This window comes from Mercurialis annua, linkage group LG6 (assembly GCF_937616625.2).
Source record: "Mercurialis annua linkage group LG6, ddMerAnnu1.2, whole genome shotgun sequence".
NCBI lineage: Eukaryota > Viridiplantae > Streptophyta > Magnoliopsida > Malpighiales > Euphorbiaceae > Mercurialis > Mercurialis annua.
In genome coordinates, this window is record NC_065575.1 from 12,244,834 (window position 1) to 12,265,107 (window position 20,274).

At 30.7% G+C, this 20,274-nt stretch overlaps 1 protein-coding gene across 2 annotated transcripts; it reads left to right on the forward strand.

Annotated features, from left to right (window-relative positions):
* Window positions 1-9,145: 9,145 nt before the first annotated feature.
* LOC126686649 (beta-glucosidase 40-like) lies at window positions 9,146-19,037 on the forward strand. Of its 2 annotated transcripts, XM_050380791.2 has the most exons (13): window positions 9,146-9,524; window positions 15,130-15,196; window positions 15,798-15,856; window positions 15,965-16,040; window positions 16,118-16,189; window positions 16,468-16,555; window positions 16,640-16,895; window positions 17,194-17,309; window positions 17,405-17,619; window positions 17,717-17,748; window positions 18,020-18,122; window positions 18,207-18,315; window positions 18,784-19,037. In XM_050380791.2, the coding sequence occupies exons 1-13, from the start codon at window positions 9,378-9,380 to the stop codon at window positions 18,956-18,958; spliced, it is 1,515 nt and encodes a 504-aa protein (XP_050236748.1). In that variant the 5' UTR covers window positions 9,146-9,377; the 3' UTR covers window positions 18,959-19,037. The 2 variants fall into 2 exon arrangements, with proteins under 2 accessions (XP_050236748.1, XP_050236749.1); XM_050380792.2 differs by lacking the exon at window positions 17,717-17,748 and having other exon boundaries at window positions 17,405-17,492.
* The last annotated feature ends 1,237 nt before the right edge of the window (window positions 19,038-20,274 follow it).

Here is a 20,274-nt window from a genome sequence, read left to right on the forward strand (position 1 = left end):
AGGGTTCAGAGTGGTCTTGAGCTCGTTTTTAAAAATTTAATTTTTCATCGTAGGCAGTATCATTTTGCGGGCGCGATCTGCCTGAGTCGCGGCGCGACATGAGTGTTACAGGCGCGACCTGCGCACTGTTCAGTTCGCTGTTTTCTATTTAAACTTCTTTATTTCGACGTAAATCAAATTCTAAACTTTAGTAAAAATCCTAAACGACTGATAACGTTCCGATAACCTTTTCCTATCATTCCTTAGCCTATTTTGATCAATTGTAAGTATTTTAATCACTCTTTTACATTGTTTAATCATTGGGTTATTGCTAAATTTTATTCCTTCTAATATAATGTTATAGGTTGAATTGAGTTGTTATATTTTCTGGGTTTTCTTCTTTTGATCATTCAAGAGGTTAGTAACTCCTTTTACATTAGTTTTATGATAGGATCTATGTGTTTTATTGATTGAGTGATGTGTTAAATCCTTACTTAGGGTGTTTGGCTTATGTTTTCTGTTTTGTTTGATTTATGAAATCTGAAAATTGGTTTGGCTTATGGATGTTGGCTTTATATTGGGCGATTAGAATACTTGTTTGATTAGAAGGGTTATATTGAATTGTTGCCATTCTTGAGTTATAATTTTGTTTTAGGCTAAACTAAAATCTGGAATCCTTAAGGGAATCGATAATAGGTTGTTAGGTATCAATTGTACAATGGGTAAATTTGAACCTTTAACTAGATCTTAGTATAGTGTAAATTGTGGCATTTTTTAAAAGTAATTCGCTATTTTAAGAACATATCTAAGTAGCTGGAAATTAGTAATTAAAGGGCTAATTTCATAAATTGAAAATGAGTACTTTGGGTGTTTATTGGTTGATGTCTATTTGGTAATCTCGTGCTTGTTTTGCCTAAGTTATGTAGCTCACCTTAGGTGGTTTGATCAAGTGGTGAAGGCTGTAATTAAGGTTTATAAAATGTTTTTGACAATTATAAAAGGTTGGTTTTATCACGGATTGTTGGGTAACCAAATGGTTGATCTAATTGCAAGTTATGTGAGGTTTCCCCTTGTGTTGGTCATTTGATTACTAGGCTATTTCAGATCTGAATTGAATATGTAAAAGGTGTTTAAATCTTTTGTGATTTCATTTAAGGTGGTTTATTTAAATTGCATATACTTTGGGTGAAACTTGCCAAGTGTTGGCAAGGTATATGGTTTGTTGCTCATTATGGTTTGGTGTTGTTAAGTTTAGTATGAGCTATCGTTTTCAAATTAACTTTGGTTTATTAAAGGATTTGATTTACTTTGGTTTTGAATTAAAGGATTATTACTTTGGGTTACACTTGACTTATACTTAGGTTAGTTTTAGACTTGGGTCTTCCGACATGTTGTGTTAAACCAAAATATGGTTTATGTTTAACACTAAGTGTTTTGAAATAATTATTTAAATACTTAAAAACTTCGGATTTGATTTCAAAAGTAAAAACTCGTCTAAGCTTAACTTGTTATTTGTTTTATATGGATTGTATGGATTCTTTGATGTGTACTTCTGTTGTGGATTGAGATGTTAGTCCTATGTTGTGTCTAGTATTCTTAGAGTTAGGGGTTGAATGGTTTTTAACTTGTACCTTGTTTTTAGACCCGTCGTCTACTCGTGCTTCGGTGTCTGTACAAGGTTAGCTTGCTTGCCAAGGTTATCACGTGGATACGCAAGCAGTGAGTTTATAGTGTTATTTACCTCTTTATTAAGTATCACAAATTATTTTAGTATACAACTGTTTACGAACTATTTTTAAATGATTATGTATCTGGATTGAAACGAGCTAGTCGATAGGCGAGTATCGAGACTGTGTGCACCGGAAAGTACTTTGGGATTGTCTGACAATGTCTCGCCTACTTTGGGAATTGATGAGGATTTATTTCCATCTACTTTGGGTTATATACTTTGGGTTTCATTTCAATACTGTATTCCATAATCTTAAGTATATATTAGTATGAAAGGATTTCAATAAATATAAATAGCATTATGAACTGATCTCAGTATATCTGACTCCGTTGTTTTCTCAATTTTCCAGGTTCATGATTTGAGAGCTTTGGTCATCTCCATTTCTTTTATTCCTCGGAGGTTTTTATGTCATTTGAACTAGTTAACTGTTTTTAACTCTTAAAACGCAGTAGAACTAGTTTTTTTTATATTGGATGTCTTATATTTTGGATTGTCGGATTGGTCCGATTTGTTTATTGTATCTTTGGCATGTTATACTTTGACTTATTTATATATGAAGCATATTTCGAAGTCTCAGATTTGAGCCGAATATTTATATTAGAACTGTTTATATAAACTGCTAGACTTAGGTTGGAGTCTCGGTTGTCCTGAGCAGTGTTTTTCTGTAGGTTTATATGATTGAATGTTTATCCGCGAGACTTACTACGGGTTTTGGTACGACCATACCCATACCTTAACGCCGGTCCCGATCCATGAATTTGGGTCGTGACAGTATTGATAAGTAGATCTACAAATCAGAAAAAGCATGTTAGCATAAATAGTCTGTTCCATGTCAGACCTTCGGGTTAATTTTTAAATTTTCCGAATTGCTTACAAATGTAATTGTTTCAGATTATATTTTATGAAATTTGACGTATTAAAAAAAAAGCCAAAATAGAACTGATAAAAAAAGCACAATAGCTTCTCAACTCTTTCATATTCTACAAACACATAAATTATAACTATCCAAAGATCTTTGTTGCTTTGGGGCATTTTATCATAACTCAATCGCATATCATTAGGTGGCCATGGGCCGGGTCAGCCCGTGAACCGGCCCGGTCAAATCCGGCCCGGAACCGGTCAAACCCGGAACCGGAGTAAAATCGGCCCGGAACCGTACAAAAGGCGGTTCCGGGCCGGTTCCAGATTTGTTGAACTGTAAATCGGCGGTTCCGGATCGGAACCGGCGGTTCAAGGGTTATTTTAACCCATTAATAAAAAATAAATATTATATATTTAAAATACATATTATAACTTTATCATACTATAATATATTTATTTTTACAATAAAATATATGTTATATTTATTTTAGTTAAATTTTTGGTTAATATTTTAATTTTTTTCAAAAAAAATCTTTATTTTCTTATAATACTATCTTCGTGAGTTATTTTATTGTTAAATTACAGTTTTTAGTAATTAAATTTTAATTGTTTTTCTAAACCGTCCTAAACCGGAACCGGAACCGTCCGGTTTCGAACCGTCATGCACCGTCTCTTAGGCGGTTCTGGGCCGGTTCTATTTTTTCTTGAACCGTGACCCGGCGGTTCCGAACCGGAACCGCCGGGTCATAAACCGTGGCCACCTCTACATATCAAGATTTCCACATCGTATATCATCCAAAAATCATACAGTGCAAGAATAGTTCATCTCAGTATAATTGTATGTTATGTAATTAAACAACTGATTAAGATAAATAAATTCTCCAAAATAATTATAAAACAGAATTAAACTCAGATGAACACAAATTTAATATATTTATCTGAAAGCAGAATCGATATAATTGTAAAAGTTTCAAGATATTTATCAATAATTTCCAAAATAAATCAAAAATTGGAAGAATTTTTGGCTTAGCTAAATTAAAAATTCTACCTTCATCTAAAAATCATATTTGATAAAAAGATAAATAAAGAATCAAAAAAGAGTCGAGAACTTTTTTATTGTTGGTGGTAATAGCGGTGGTTGCGATACTACCAAGAAAGAGAAGTATGTTTTGTGGTTAATTGTAAGACAAAAATTGATTAACTCATCACGTACTTGTTCAATCAAAAAGAGTTACCACATGTCGGAAATAAGACAAGATTTTGGTTTTAGAAAAATAAAAGCACGTAGTTATGATAATATTTTCAAAATTAACGTGTTTTTCCTACTTTCCTTGAGAATGAAAGGTGCGTAGTTTAATTTATAATTAATTTATTAAAATGTAATATAGTTAAATTAGCAATGAAATCTACTGTGCTATCGACAAGAAAAACTGATGCCTAAATGTATAATTACTACTCTCTCTGTTTTATAAAAATAGAAAAAATAGTCATTTGTTTGTCCCTTAAAAATAAAAACAAGTCATATTTAATGTAAAAGCATTAATTTTTCTATTTTTATAGTAGGAAGAAAGTAAAAATTTTACTAACGCACAAGTCAACTAAATTTATTATAGATCGGTTAAAATTCTGGATTACTAAATACGCCCCTTTTTACTACCCACCGCCCCTACATTTTACCCTTTTACCCTTTTCCCTATTTCTATACAAAACGAAAACCTTTCAATCCATTCAAACTAAAATCATATTCTACGTGACTGTCCCCCTTCAAGGGACTGTTTCCGGCTGCGACCGGAAACGTCGTAGCCAGGTTTTTTGTTAAAAAAATATAGAATTTTTTTTTTATAATTTTAGTTATTTTAGAGACTTAATCGATTTAATATTTACTGAATATTAGTAGTATGGCTTAATATTTTTTCGTACGGCTGAATCGGAATCTGTGACTGAAAAAGACCGATAGCTGTAATCAATTTCGTCACCGCTAAAATTTTCTAAATGAACCTGCACAATATAAATAATTACGTTTAACAATTTATAAAATTTAAAATAATTTTATAAATTCGTCGGATAATGATTATCGACGTTCGGAAACAAATTTTTCCGGCTTTTCCGAAAAAAAAAACATGTTTTTTTTATTTTTTAAATTAATCCGGGACGTCCCGGAGGGACATCCCTCTCTCCTCATGGAGGGACTTCCCATGTGGAAGGATGTCACGTCTCCGGAGTAATTTAAAAAAATATTTTTTTTCGGAAAAGTCGGAAAAATTTATTTCCGAACGTCGATAATCATTATCCGACGAATTGTAATCGTTGTCCGTCATTTTAATTAACTTTTTACGTATTTGTTCGAATGAGTTGCGAGAATTTTTTAATTTTAGTTTTGCTAGAAGGGCAAAAATATCTTTTATAGGAACGGTGTTAAGTAAAAAGGGACGGTTAATAGTAAAACCCTTAAAATTCTATGCCTCAACAATGAGATCCCATCCATGATAACACATTTCCTTCAGCATATGCTCATTCCATTGTTCTTGTTTTACTTGACCACAAGAAATTACTTATTATTCCATCCATGATAACTACAATACCCATAAAACTGAAGTTTTAGTTGAATCATGTATAAAGCATTATTTAAAAAAAAAAATCTCACTGGTGGTCAAACCGGTGAGGCCTCCGATTTCCATTCAACCGGTTTATAAATTTTTAAAAATTAAAAAAAGTTCCGGTTAACTAGTCTTTTATCGGTTCACTCTCCGATTCACCGGTTCAACCTCTAGTTTTTATCGGTTCTATTCAATTTGATTTGTTTTGATTCTGTCCAATTCGGTTCAACTGTAAATTCCGGTTCTTTACAGTTCTAAACAGAACCACTTGCCGGTTCCGATTTAACTAGTTCGACCGGGCGGGCCGGTCATGTTTTTAAAACACTAGTACAAAGTATAAACAATGAACTGATATATGTATATTTATGAAATTATGAAATTAATATTTTCAAGAAGAATATTCGCGAACCTCCTAATAAATAATGAACATAAAATGGTTTACTAATCTATAATTATAATTAAATTAATAAAAATAATTAATTTTTTTTAATAATCTAGTCAGTTAATTTTGCGACTCCTGACAATTATATTCAAATATTTAATAAAAAAATAAAAAAAATTAATTAATAACAATAGAATATATTTGAGTCTCTTAATTTACTCTTGTAATAAATTTATTTATAATCAAAGATAAAATTTTAAAGTTTACAAAAAAACCCTTCTAATTTTTTGAAAATTTATATATAGTTATTAAAATTATACTACTATAAAAGTTAAATAAAATATTATTTAAATCTAGATCAATTTATCATAAAAATAATATTCTTTCTGTTATGTTTAAAATGAGATATATCCTATATTTATATGTCTCGTCTAAAATGTCCATACCAAATTTTTTATGCCAGTTTATAATGAACTTTCTCTTTTATCCCTTATATTACAATAATGACTACAATTCTAAACACAACTTACAAGACTATAATTAATAAAGATAAATAAAAAAAATGATATAATTAATATATTTTTATCTATATATAAAATAGATGTGTCATTTTTTAAAGGCTTAATTCCTTAAAAACCCCGACCTTTTAGCCCATTTTCAATCCTACTCTGACGTTGAAAATTTATCAATTTTATCCTATTTTGTATTTTTGTGTTTCAATTGTACCCTGAAATATTAAATTAACGTCCTTTTCATTTGAAAAAAATTCAAAAATATTCTCCATGTATAGCATATATTAATTATATGTTTTTAAAATTTATTTAAATTTAGTTAAATCAATTAAGAATTTAAATTAGTGTTAATTTGATTATGGTTTTTAGTTAGTTTTTAAAAACAAAGGACTTATTTGTACTTTTTTGAATAAAAAAGAATTTAATTTCATCTTTAGACTTAGTTAATTGAATGATTTCATCATTTAAGTAAAAAAATTAACAAAAATTAAAAAAATTAGAGTACAATTGAAAACGAAAAATTTAAAAGTTGGTAAAATTGACAATTTTTCAACGTTGGGGTGGAATTGAAAAAAAGCCTAAAGATGAGGGGTCTTCGAGTGATTATGTTTTTTCAAAAGGAAAATAAATTATCATATATTGAAAAAATTTGAAAAAAAATATCAATTCTCTAACTTAATATATCAAATGATATAGTATAAAATGTAGTAATACTAATCGTGTTGATTAAATTATTTGAAGTTTGAAAAAACCACTTTTTTATTTTTTAGGAAAAAAATACCAGTTTCTAATTCACAAAACATCATTATATTCTGGAGTATTTGTTTTGCAAGGATACCCTTATCATGTTTCTAATTTTAATACCAAAAAATTTCTGGCCACAATGTGTCCAAAAAGTTCTGGCCGAATGGAATTTCTCTAAAATCATTACTTTAAAATTATGATGCAGGGATTCATAAAAATCGAGGCTATGCTGACATTTCCTAAATTTCCAAGAAAGTTTGATGAATCGTGTTGGATTTGTTAGAGATGGACCCTTGTGGCATGGAACCATATGTTGTTTATGCTCTCTTAACTTTGGCAAACACCCAGGCCACGCGCTTCTTATGATAAGATAGATAGCACAGAAACGGAAAATGGAAAACGAAAACGACACGAAACAAACATGAAAAAACGGCAAATTTTTAAAATGAAGGACACGAAACGTGAGAGAAACGTGTAAATAATAAAAAATATAGCAATATATTTACAATATTAGAAATTATAAATATAATATATATTAAATTTTAGTTATATATTTATACCAATTAATAAAATAAATCAAAAATGATTAAATCCAATAAAAATAAAAAGATTAGTTCTGTTATAGATAAAGTAAATAATAAAAATCATGGGTAATTGATTCAAAAAAATTATTAGTTGGGAATTTTTCAGGTTTTTCTATATCTATATAATTTTTTTTATATACGAAAACGGCCGGAAATGTTTCTTTATTAATTTTAAAGAGTTTTTGAGAGTTTCGGTTTCTGAAACGTTTTCGAAACGGGACACAGAATTTTGTCGAAATTTCCGTACTTCTTAGATGATAACACATCTTTTTCTCTTGTCTACTGTATATGTTTCACAAATTGATGTAATAATAATCTTACAAAAGATCTGATTATTTTCCGTGAATTTGATCACAAGTGTGTAATTAAAATTTAAAAAAAAAATGGATTATTTTTTATTGATTAATTCTCGATTTACAAAACATAGAAAAATAGTATAGATTAATTTGAAAAAGGATCAATTCACCCCTTCAACATGACATAAAAGATCAAAAAAAATATTCTCAAGCGAATCAGATCATTTCAACCTAGAAATTGGTAGAATCAAAAAGACTCTTCTCCAATTGCACTTGACATTTGCCCCTTTTATTTTTTCAAAAATATAAATCTCTTAAATAATTTATCATATTATTTAAACAATTATTACATATTGACCCCTTTAATTTTAATAAATTTTAGATTTTGTATATTAAATAAAAAAATTTCTATTTTGCCCCTCTTAATTCCGACTTTTTCTACGCCACTGCCCCCTACGTGCATTACATTCTCCATTATGAAATAGAAAAAAAATTTAAAATTAAATTGCGCATTTTTTATTTTAAAAGGAGTTTTTAGGCCAAATTATACATATATGACAATTTTTTAAATAAAAATTTGGCTGCCACTTGAATATTTTTGACCGGAAAATCTCTTGTTGAAATAAAATTAAAGTTAAACAATTAAACAAAAAAATTAAAATTTAATCACAAAAATTTAAAATAATAATAATTTGAATACCAAAATAATCAATTATCCATGATCTACTAATACACGATCTGTAATGGTGAGTGTCAAGTGGGATTAGTAAGAAAAAAATGGGGAAAACTAAAGAAAAAAACTGTATAAGCAGTCAATGAGTGAGCAATCAGTAGTATAATTTGCCTAATACTTAATCCCAAACAATCTAAAAGGATTCTTGGTTCAACTTTCCGATAATTTTTTTAATTTTTACTCTTTAAAAAGTTCTATTTATGCGTTTGGTGATTTTTTTTTAACAATTTTTTTAAAGTTTTTTAAACTTAAACAACTACTGTTAGAAAAAATTGTATTTCGATTTTTTTTTTATCAAAAATTGATAGTTATTTTAATGTTTTAAATTATTTAGATAAAATTATCCCTATTAAAATATACTATTTTTATAATATACAAAAGTATTTAATTTCTTTAAAAATACTCTAATTATTTATAAATTAGATAAAATTATTAGAGTAGATATAATTCAATCATTTTAAAAAAATTATAAATTTATCAAAAAATATATATAAATAAATTTAAATTAAATATTACTTTTTTATAAAAAAAAACTTAATTTTTTTTATTAAATATATATAATATAATCTATTTGTCATGTTACATATAAATAACAATAATTAATTAAATTTCATCAAACACGTCCATAAGCTATTAGCACCATTTAACAACTATTAATTATAAAAAAACAGCTGAACTAAAAAGACCCAAAAACTTTTAAATTTGAATGACCACCCCACCACCACCACCACTCCGCCGTCTTTAGCCACTGATCACCACCACCCATCACCGAATTTCAAATAAATTCTTTCTATATAAATCCAAGCCAGTCTTACTCATCATCCCATAAATTTGTTCTTGCATTATTTTGTTTTTCTATATAGTATATCTCAATCAGGTTCTCTGTTTATATAACCAACCCATTTCTCTCATTTATATCTACAAACAATTCTTTGTGTGTTTAGATTGGTTTAGGAGAAGATGGTAGTGATGAGAAGAAGCATTAATTCATGGCTTATTATAGTGGTAGTGTTTATTCTTAAGACCCAGACAAGCTTGACGCAGCAGATTAATCGAGCAAGTTTTCCTAAAGGTTTTGTTTTTGGAACTGCTTCCTCTGCTTTTCAGGTTACTTCACTCTAACTTCTCTACTATTGTTACTGTTTAAGGATTATTCGTCATATCTTAAATGCTGTCATGCGAGCAGCTCGGTTCGTTTACGCCCCTAAATTTTAATTCAAAAGTTCTTTGAGCTTTGATTTGAAAAGGCAAAAGGCTCACTTTAGCCCCTAAGGTCAGAGCGAAAGAATTAATAAGACCCTGAGATCGAAGTTGGCTCAATTATCCCCCTGACGTTGTCGAAACTGGCTCAGATCGCACCAACGTTAGTTTCTTCTGTCTAACTGATGACATGGCTGTTAGGAAAAAAATTCAAAAACATCCTTAATGTTTAAAATATTTACCAATTTTATATTTATGATTTTTTTAAACTATTTTCACCCTCTTTTTTATTTATTGAAACAATCGAAACTCAATTAAACACTTCGAAACATAATTAAACGCTTCGAAATTCAATAAAACCAATCAAAATTCAAATAAAAATATTCCGATTAAAAATCAAATAAAAAATCTAATAAAAAAAGAAACAATATGTTATATTTTATGATTTTCTAATTCACCCGCCCACTGCTACACACCCGCCGGATAACACCTCTATAACTTTCAATAAAAAAATTCCAAACAAAAATTAAAAAGAAAATTAATAAAAAAAAACGGTATTATTTTTTGACCATTCTCTTTTACCGACCGTCGGAATTTATTTCCGGCGGTCATCTCCGCTCCACTGTTCTTCCCATGGGAAGAACAAGATTTCTTCTTGTTCTTCCCATGGGAAGAACAGTGTTGTTCTTCCCAACCTGGGAAGAACAGATCTGTTCTTCCCAGGTTGGGAAGAACAGCCGCTGTACTTCCCATGTTAGGAAGAACAGTGTTGTTCTTCCCAACCTGGGAAGAACAGCGGCGTTCTTCCCAGGTTGGGAAGAACAGGTCTGTTCTTCCCATCCTGGGAAGAGCAACAGCGATGTTCTTCCCAGGTTGGGAAGAACAGATTTGTTCTTCCCAAAGGAGAACAGCCTGCTGTTCTGCCATGGGAGAACCACCGGAGAAGACCGCCGGAAAAATTTTCCGGCGGTCGTTAAAAAGAATTGATAGCTGAATAGATTCGGAGAAAAAATCGGGGTGCTTAACCAAATTTTTGTTTTAATTTTAGTTAGTTTAATTAAATTTAATTAGGTTTAATTTTTTTGATTGGTTTAATTGAAGAAAAAGGTGAAAATGATTAAAAAACTTTATAAATATAACATTGGTAAATAATTTAAACATTAAGGATGTTTTTGAATATTTTCTTTGAGGGCCTAGACGGAAAAAACTAACAGAGTTAAAGTTTTGTGCGATTTGAACCACTTTGGACAACCTCGGGGAGATAATTGAGCCAACTTCGACCTCAGGGTCTTATTAATTCTTTCGCTCTGACCTTAAGGGCTAAAGTGAGCCTTTTGCCATTTGAAAATCACCACCGTTCCTACCGTTAGTTTTTGCCTTGGCTGACTTAGCATGTAAAAAAATAAAATAATTATTCAACACCACGTCATCTGTCACGTCATCAAGGTACCATAAAAATCTTAAATGTCCAAAATACTCTTAGAAAAAAAAAACAAAAAAATTAAAAACCAAAGAAAAACAACCCAGCGCCCTCCCCACTTTGGCGAACCCGGCTGGGTTTGCCTGAAAATGAACCAATGTTCGTCTTCCATCGATGACATATCAGGTGATGTGGAGTGTTTTTTTTTTTTTGAAATGCCACATAAGCTTTCGTTAGCTATTAATAGCTGAAAAATGGACGGAAGAAGTTTTGTGATTTCAAATCAAAGCTCATGGGGTTTTTGCATCGAAATTAAAATGGGACGATGACAAAAGTACCTAAAATTTTAAAAATATTTACAAAAGTACCTGTAAACTTTTTTTATTTACAAAAATACGACTGATTTAAAATTAATTACAAAAGTACGAAAAAATAAAAATTAATTACAAAAGTACGATTTGTATAATGTCGGTATAATTATGGTATAATTTTGGAATATTAAAACTATAAATCAGATAACTTAAAAATAATATTTGGTTTATTATTGGTATAATTTCAATATATTTTCGGTATTATCGATAATAAATTTTTATATATATTTTCTAGTTCATAACATGTATATTTTTTTTATATGTATTTTTCACTATAGTTGGTAATGAACTAGAGAATTTGTATATTGTTGGTATAATTTTAGTATATTGTTAGGTTAATATTTAGTATGCGATGTGGTGTAATGTTGATGTAATAATAAAATTTCAGTATATTTTGATGTGTACACTCTTGGTATACTGTTGGTATAATTTTGGTATATTATTAATTTAATTATTAGAATACAATTTGATGTAATTTTGGTAAATTTTTATTTAATATTAATAATATCTCAGTATTTATAATATTGGTATAATTTTGGTATAATGTTGATATAATGTTAGTTTATTAGTATACTGACATTATACCCACAGTATACACCGTATGTTTGATATTATTTTTTATTTTTTTATACTTTTGTAAATATTATTAAGTTTTTTGTAAATGAAAAAAGTCAACATGTAGTTTTGTAATTATTTTCTTTTTTTTTGGTAAATGGTGTAATTTCCTCAATTAAAATTTAGAGACACTAGGTCGATGCCCGCGCTTTGCGCGGGTGATTTTGATAATTTTAATAATTTTTAATAATAATTTAAATTCATGCGATGTTATTTTAATTGTTTTTAAGAGTCCTATTTAATTTAATTGATAAATCAGTAAATTTAAGATCAAAATTTAAATTAAACTAATAAATTAATAAATTTAATATAGTTAAAATAATTTATTGATTAATTTTAAAAAGTTTTATTTTTAGAATTCGCATTAATTAATGCAGAATTCTGATGATACCCATTTTTTCCCAGCTCATGTGGATACACTAATTATCTAATGAAGTTTTAAACTTTGACAAAAAAAGGAGAAGCTTCAATAGGTCATCAAATCATACTTAATTTATTTTAATTGGGAAGACTTGGCTACAATTTTAATAAAATACTATAAATAAGGTTATGATTGATATACTAAAAAACTTAGTTTGTGTTAATAAAAGTGGAATTTTTTTAAAATTCAGATTCATTAAGCCAATTAGAAATGAAATCACCAGTACAAATGGAAGTTTGGATGTCAAAATTACAAAATGAATATGGTTTAAGTAATAGCAACCCAGTTATTCTCAAAGTACTACTGTAAATCTAAATTTAAGAGAAAATAAAACAAATTTAAAATTTAATATACAATGGAGATGATGATTCCATTTATTGGGTCTAAAAGTGTGGTATGTAGCTGGTTTGGCATAAAGCTGAAAATAACTCAAATACAACGTACAATGGAGCTAAAATTTACACAAATTAATCATCAGCAAGCATAAACATCACATGGATACAAGATCAAAATAAAAATTAAAGATATAACAAAAAAAGGTTCATTATCAATGATCATCTGAATTGAAATATGAAGATAATATTAAGTTAACATTTTGCTGATGTTTGCAAGGAAATTGAAGATCAAGCCAAATTATTGATAACAAGTTATGCTTGAACAAGTCAAAAACCAAAACAAAAATTGTGTCAATATCCAAACATCCCAAAATATGTATCTACTAAAATTTACAATTCTCTAGCCAGTAGTAAAAATTTATTATCAGCATCATTTGCTACTGTTCATCAAGTACTTCATGCACCTCCTACTCACCATCTTCATTATCAGCATCATTTGATTATTCCAAGGCCTTCACATACTCAGCCATGATCTCGGCAGCTTTATCCAAATAAAGCTTCTTCTCCTGAAACAAATCATAGAGTTCAAGATCATTTATTGATATAATTTATTAGTATTAGGCTTCTCCAGTAGAGAAAGTAGCCACAAGAAACTTACTCCATCATTCAAAGCTTTCCATTTTTAACCACCTTCTTTTGCAAACTAAATCACAGAAAAAGGCATTATAAACACAACACAGTGAATGCAAAACTCTACATCACATATGGGTTATGGGTACATGTTTTGTTTACATTTTTGTAAACTGTATTGAAACTCCAAACACTATTATTTCATCATTTTGGTTCTTTTATTTCAACATTTTCATTTTAGTACTATATAGTATAACAAGAAGAAAAATATGCTTTAGTGAGATGGGAAAAGTAAGCCAACCGCACTCTTCGGGGTTCCTAATAATTTCTTTAATAATATCTGTCCAAGAATTACAAACTGAGTCACGAAAGTCAGAGTAAAATTGAGTGCCTTGCCTGTTCAATTCAAATATGTATTAATGGAAAGCAATGCAGCTTAAAAGTTTATATGTAACAACTAACTCCAAGGTTATAGAAATGCACAATAGTACCTGTACATCAATAACTCAAGCTATTAAAACAAAACATCAAGAGAATCCTGACAGCTAAGAAAACAGCACGGTAATAATCCGAATGATCATATATAACATCTATAAGCCATTATTTTATACCTGAAGATTTCTTTCCATCTGCTTGAGCTTCTTCGGTAAGTAACTGAACAACAGTATCTATATCATCTGGGCCGGTGAGGACTACAGGAATATCACCTGGTGGTTCCTAAGCAATAAAAAAATACATGATAGCATAGCTTTCCTATCGTAATGGCATACCAAAAAACATAGCTTTCTTATCGTAATGTCATAGAAAAACTCAACATTAGATGCCAATAAAAGTCGAGAAGCGACGAAAAGAAAAATATTTGTACACATCTTTTTAGCATCCAAAACAAAAGAAGTGCGCGATTAAGTTTTATATGACTTTTTACGAAATCATGTACTCAGTCCTAATAGGGTCCAAAGTCAGTAACTTGAGGTTCTAATGTATCGAAGAAGAGGATACTTTCATGATTTTGCTTGTCGTCTCATAGCTAGAATTGAAAGAATACGTATTACCTAACGTTTCAATAAATATAAAAAGGCTGGAATTGACAGTTTTTTTAAATTCCTTTACAGTTCAATTAATCGAACACCTTATGTGCAAAATAGTTACATTAGCAAAACATAAATGTTAAAGATTCAAAGTCAGACGTTAATTCGGCTAGACAATGGGAGAAGGCCGCTACATATATAATAAGAAATTTTTGAAAAGGAGTACAAGTACAAGTACCTGGAGAACTAATAAGAAGGCTGATATCAGAGCTCCAAAACGCGATTAATTGAGATGATACCCAGTTTGTTTGTGTAAGCTGAATCTGTGGAAGATTGAATAGAGCAGTAGATGACATAGAGGAGTTGTGTGAGTTAAATAGAGATGCAGGTGTAAATGAAGAGCTGTGTAACGTATAAATGTTTTAGAATTCCAGGAGGCAAGAAGCGTTTGAGTTTTAGCATTTAGGAGTCTAGAAGCGTTTTTTTATTTTGGCAGTCCACATGTCAGCATATTAAACTGCCACTTGTCACAATTGTGTTAAACAAAATTTAGGAGCTCAGAATTATAGTATAGTATAGATTAGTGATGAAAGGCCTACAAGTTAAAAACCGTGGGTGATTTTAAACCCATAATAAATGCTTTATGAAGATATTGTATTCATCAATTAATTACTTTTACTTTTCCTTTGCAGTATGAAGGCGCAGTGAAAGAGGATGGAAGGGGACCAAGTATTTGGGACTCTTTTTCACATTCTTTTGGTATAAACTCTTTTCATTCACTCACTCATAATTCTTATTTGTTCATAGCAAATAAATTTTAATTTCTCCACGTAGAAGAATAACAATCATTTTACTCTAATGATGAATAAATAAAACAGAATAAATAAAATACTTTATAATTTTTCCACTTTCAACATTTTATACGTTTAAACTTATTTGTCATATAATATAGGTATATTTGGGTCAGAAACAATAAGTTAATCTATTAACACATTTAACAAATAAGTTCAAACATATTTTTCGCTGATTAGGCAATTGTACTTTTTCCGTGTTATAAGTGGATTGATACATTTATGTATAAGCTCAACTCGAACCCGCTTAACTCCATATCGTGTGTAAATCGTGTTGGAAATTGACAGCCCTTGCTGGCGATAATTCTAATAGTACAGCCTCGTTTACAAGATTGTCTATTTTTTTCCTTCTGAATATTAAAAACTATTTCTCCTCTCTGCTCTAATTCTTCTAAGTTACAAACATATTTAACTTGCTTGTACATTTTCTTCTACCTCCATTCATGTAGTATTTTGATAAATGGTGAATTGCAATCTTCATATTCATATCAAGTTACGCTATCCTGCAGGCAAGGTAATTGATCGTACCGATGCTGATGTTGCGGTCGATCAATACCATAGATTTGCTGTATGTATTCTGTTGCCATTTCATCTATCTTATGAGTGCTTAAGTAAAACCAAACTCAGGTATTAGCATCAATATTTTAACTTTTTATATATGATTCATGGTATTCAGGAAGATATCCAACTCATGAAGGATATGAGCATGGATGCCTACAGATTTTCGATTTCTTGGTCTCGAATTTATCCTAGTAAGTTTGTCAGATAGAGACTGTGATTTGGCATCAAATATGTATCACATTATGGAAACTTATCATGTTTCATACAGATGGTAGTGGAGCAATAAATCAGGCAGGAATTGATCATTACAGCAAACTCATCAATGCTTTACTTGCTGCAGGTATTCTATTTGTTTAATTCTTTTTCTTGGTGATAATAACTGTCAATTTTGCTGCACGTAAACTTCTCAAGTCCGACATTACAACATTTTACTTCCATTTCTGAAAACGCTTATGAAACCTATTCTTTGTAAGAAAAATATCATTCCAGCATTCCCATTTTGTTTTTGCTTCAGTATTTCTGTTTCTTGCTATATAGACTATCAGAATCTGCTGCTACACTTTCAATAGAAACATGGTTTAGAGCAAAAATGATCTTCACTGGAGACGATACATGCAGGAATTGAGCCGTATGTGACATTGTACCATTGGGATCTTCCTCAGGCACTGGACGACACATATAAAGGATGGCTCAGTCGACAGATCATGTAAATGACTTTCACTTTTTATGAATATGTACTGTTACAGTTTACCTTTTATGTTTCTGCTTGTTTGACTTGAGTCATTTGCAGAAAGGATTTCGCAGCCTTCGCCGAGACTTGCTTTAAAGAATTTGGTGACAGAGTGAAGCACTGGATTACATTCAACGAGCCTCACACATTTACCATTCAAGGGTATGATGTTGGTCTCCAAGCTCCAGGACGGTGCTCCATCCTTCAGCGTCTTCTCTGCAGAGCTGGAAATTCTACAACTGAACCTTACATTGTTGCCCACAATGTGATTCTTACTCATGCAACTGTGGTACATATTTATCGGAAAAAGTACAAGGTAGAGGAATAGTATCATTGTATTTGCTGTGCTGAAGACCAATTGTGCTGCTTCATATGCATGTAAATTGGATTGACCAGCTATATTGCACACAAACTTGTCGAGTCTTATATTTTGGCGTTTCATTTCCATATATAAATGGTTATGATACTCGAAAACGTTTTTTTTATAATATGTTCTTACAAAAATTATCATTTTACCGTTTTTCATTTCAACGTTTTCTGTTTCGAAGTGTTTCCATTTTAGTGTAACATAGATTAGCACAAACTGGTTTTAATATCATCTAAGTGTTTTCCAGGCGAAACAACGCGGATCAATTGGCATATCACTTGACGTAATATGGTTCACACCGGCAAGCAATTCGACAAAAGACATAAAGGCAACTCAAAGAGCACAAGATTTTCAGCTTGGATGGTAATCATCTATTGTTTTGTCACTGCCACAATTACTATTTTCTCAACTATAAGAACTTGGTATATTGTCATTTATTTTTTCTGCTATGCCTATAGGTTTATTGAACCTTTGATCTTGGGGGATTATCCGAGGTCAATGAAAAGTAGAGTCAAAGATCGGCTGCCAACATTTTCCAAAATAGAGGTTGCTCTTATTAAGGGATCATTGGATTTTGTGGGAATTAATCACTATACTACATTTTATGCATCAGATAATTCTGGCTCAATTAACCTTAATGATTCTGTGGCAGACTCTGCCGCTACAACTATTCGTAATTTCCAATAATCCCTACAGAATTTTAGTTTTTTACCAACTGTAGTAGAATAGTCATTAACTGAGTATACTATTTATGTTCCTGTTTTTTCCAGCATTCAGAGGGTTGACACCTATTTCAGACAGGGTATGCAACTAACTGAAGTGAACTACTTTATGTAATTATTAGTCCAACTAGGGATGTAATCAAACCTTGATTAATTCGTGAGCTTATCGAGCCAAGTGTCTTAATATTCGAACTCGATTTGGCAATTGATTCGAGTAGCTCGAACTCAATTCAATTGATATCAAACCAGTTTAAAATATTTTGCGAGTCAATACCAAGTAGCTCATGAATCGACTCCACTCGTTTATACTCCTGAACTTGACTAACAATTTTCACTTACCTGGAATAACAGGCATACTCTATATGGTTGTACATAGTTCCTGGAGGGATGAGAAGCTTGATGAATTACATAAAGAACAAGTATGGGAACATTCCTATCATGATAACAGAAAATGGTAATTTTTCTATGAGTCAAGCTAAAGACCAATTTGGTTCTATTATAGCTTTATGAGATTTCTTTTACTCTTTTCATTTTTCAGGAATGGATGATCCTAATAACCGGCTTACTCCTATTAAAGATGCTCTAAAGGATGAGAAAAGGATCAAGTACCACAATGACTATTTAACCAACTTGCTAGCTTCTATTAAGTATGAATCATTTTACTACTACATTTGCATTCAATTGTAAAAAGTAGAGCTAAATTTTAAGTCGGCCGACATAACCGACCGATCCGATGACTTTCGATCGATTTGGTTCTTTATAATCAGAGGTCGGTTCGGTTTTGGTTTTTTTTTTCCAGTTTAGTTTCGATTTTGAATTTTGAAAACCGAAATCAACCGAACTCAATGAATAACCAATTTTTTGAATTTTTGAATTTTTCTTTGCGTTTATATCGGTTTTAATTGAGCTAGCCAAAATTTTCAAAAAAGTCACTTTCAACTTGATTTGATTTTGAATTTTTTTTTTATGGTTGGTTCGGTTTTGATTAAAATATCTTTTTGATCAGTTTCGTTTTGGGGGTTTTCGGTTCAGTTTTAACTGAACCAACCAAATGCTCACCCCTAGTAATAAGTATGCAATCTAAAATTTTATTGTGTTTTTGGTAAATTTTGCAGAGAAGATGGATGCAATGTGAAAGGGTATTTTGTTTGGTCTTTATTGGATAATTGGGAATGGGCAGCTGGATATACTTCAAGATTTGGTCTCTACTTTGTTGATTTTGAACACAACCTCAAGAGATACCCTAAAGATTCTGTTAAATGGTTCAAGAATTTCTTAACATCTTCTTGAATGACACACAGATTTACAATCAAGTGTTGTATGTTATGAACCATTATTGCTAATTTTAATTAATGAAATTGCATATCCACATCTGAGTCATCACCAAATTGCCAATTAGAAGGCATATTACATCATCAGATAGCATCATTTTGCAATTACTAGTACTCACTTGGAATGATAATTGTTTTTGCTCAAATTTTGTTGTTGTTATTTTATGAAAAGACAATAACCTTGCACAGCAAGGAAAAACACAAACTAGCTACTTCTAATAGAAATGCCAACTAAATCATCATTCCAACATATGTAACCATTGATGGGGAAGCTCTTCTATCCAAACCACTCCATCAACCACCACTACAAGAAATTCTGTAATTGGCAACAAATTTTTTTGCAGCTAATATTTTTTTGCTGCTAAAAAACATTTTGCAGCATTAATTTTGAAAATTGCTGCCATTAGTTAAGTTATAGCAGTATTTTATAGCAAATTTTGTTACCAATTACTTAATGCAACGTTTCATTGGCAGCAACATGCCACAATGTTTTTTTGTTGCTATATGTTAATAGTAACAATTTTAGCACTATTAGCAGTAAAAATGTTTGCTGCTAATTCTAGTATTTTTTGTAGTACACCTCTGCATTTGCAGCTAATTTGTGGGCTAAACTATTTGATTACCTTGGTAAAAAAATTCCTAGCGATACCTTCAAAACTTTTCGCTATTTCCTGATCTCTTCTAGAATGACTCCAAGCTCATTAAGATATTTAAGATTATGGTTCAAAGCAGCAATCAGTTGAGAACAATCTGATTCCACCTCCAACCTGCTGAGAGAGTCATCCTTCGCTACCTGCAATCCCCATAAAACTACTTGAGCTTCTCCTTCTATAATTTGAAGACCAGCTGGCCTGGTTCTATTGCCCACAACAATTGTTTCCCCTTCATGATCTCTGCAAACCATACCCGAACCCCAGCTGCCGTGTCTCGCTAATCCAGCATCCACGTTAAGTTTTATCCAATTTGTCTACGGTCTGGTCCAGTGCTTCCTTCCAGTGCTCGTTTTATTCTCCGTGCATTTATTAGCTTCCAAGAAGTCATTTAATGTTTTACAACCAAAACCTATCAAAAATCGACTGGAATATCATTCTTGTTAAAACAAAGCTGATTTCTAGCATTCCAAGTAGTCCGACACATAACCTAGGGTTTTTTTTAACAAGTACCTATGTTATAGTAAAATATTCTAAAGAATACTAGTTATACTTTCAAAATTGAAAAATACGGGATCCATTTTTTTTATGCAAAAGTATACTTTGTTAATTATAAAAATACAAT

Coding starts and splice junctions, on each gene's coding strand:
- LOC126686649 (XM_050380791.2), top strand. CDS start 9,378: ATGGTAGTGATGAGAAGAAGCATTAATTCATGGCTTATTATAGTGGTA. Junction 17,620..17,716: donor CTCTGCCGCTACAACTATTC/GTAATTTCCAAT, acceptor TGTTTTTTCCAG/CATTCAGAGGGTTGACACCT. Junction 18,316..18,783: donor AACTTGCTAGCTTCTATTAA/GTATGAATCATT, acceptor TAAATTTTGCAG/AGAAGATGGATGCAATGTGA.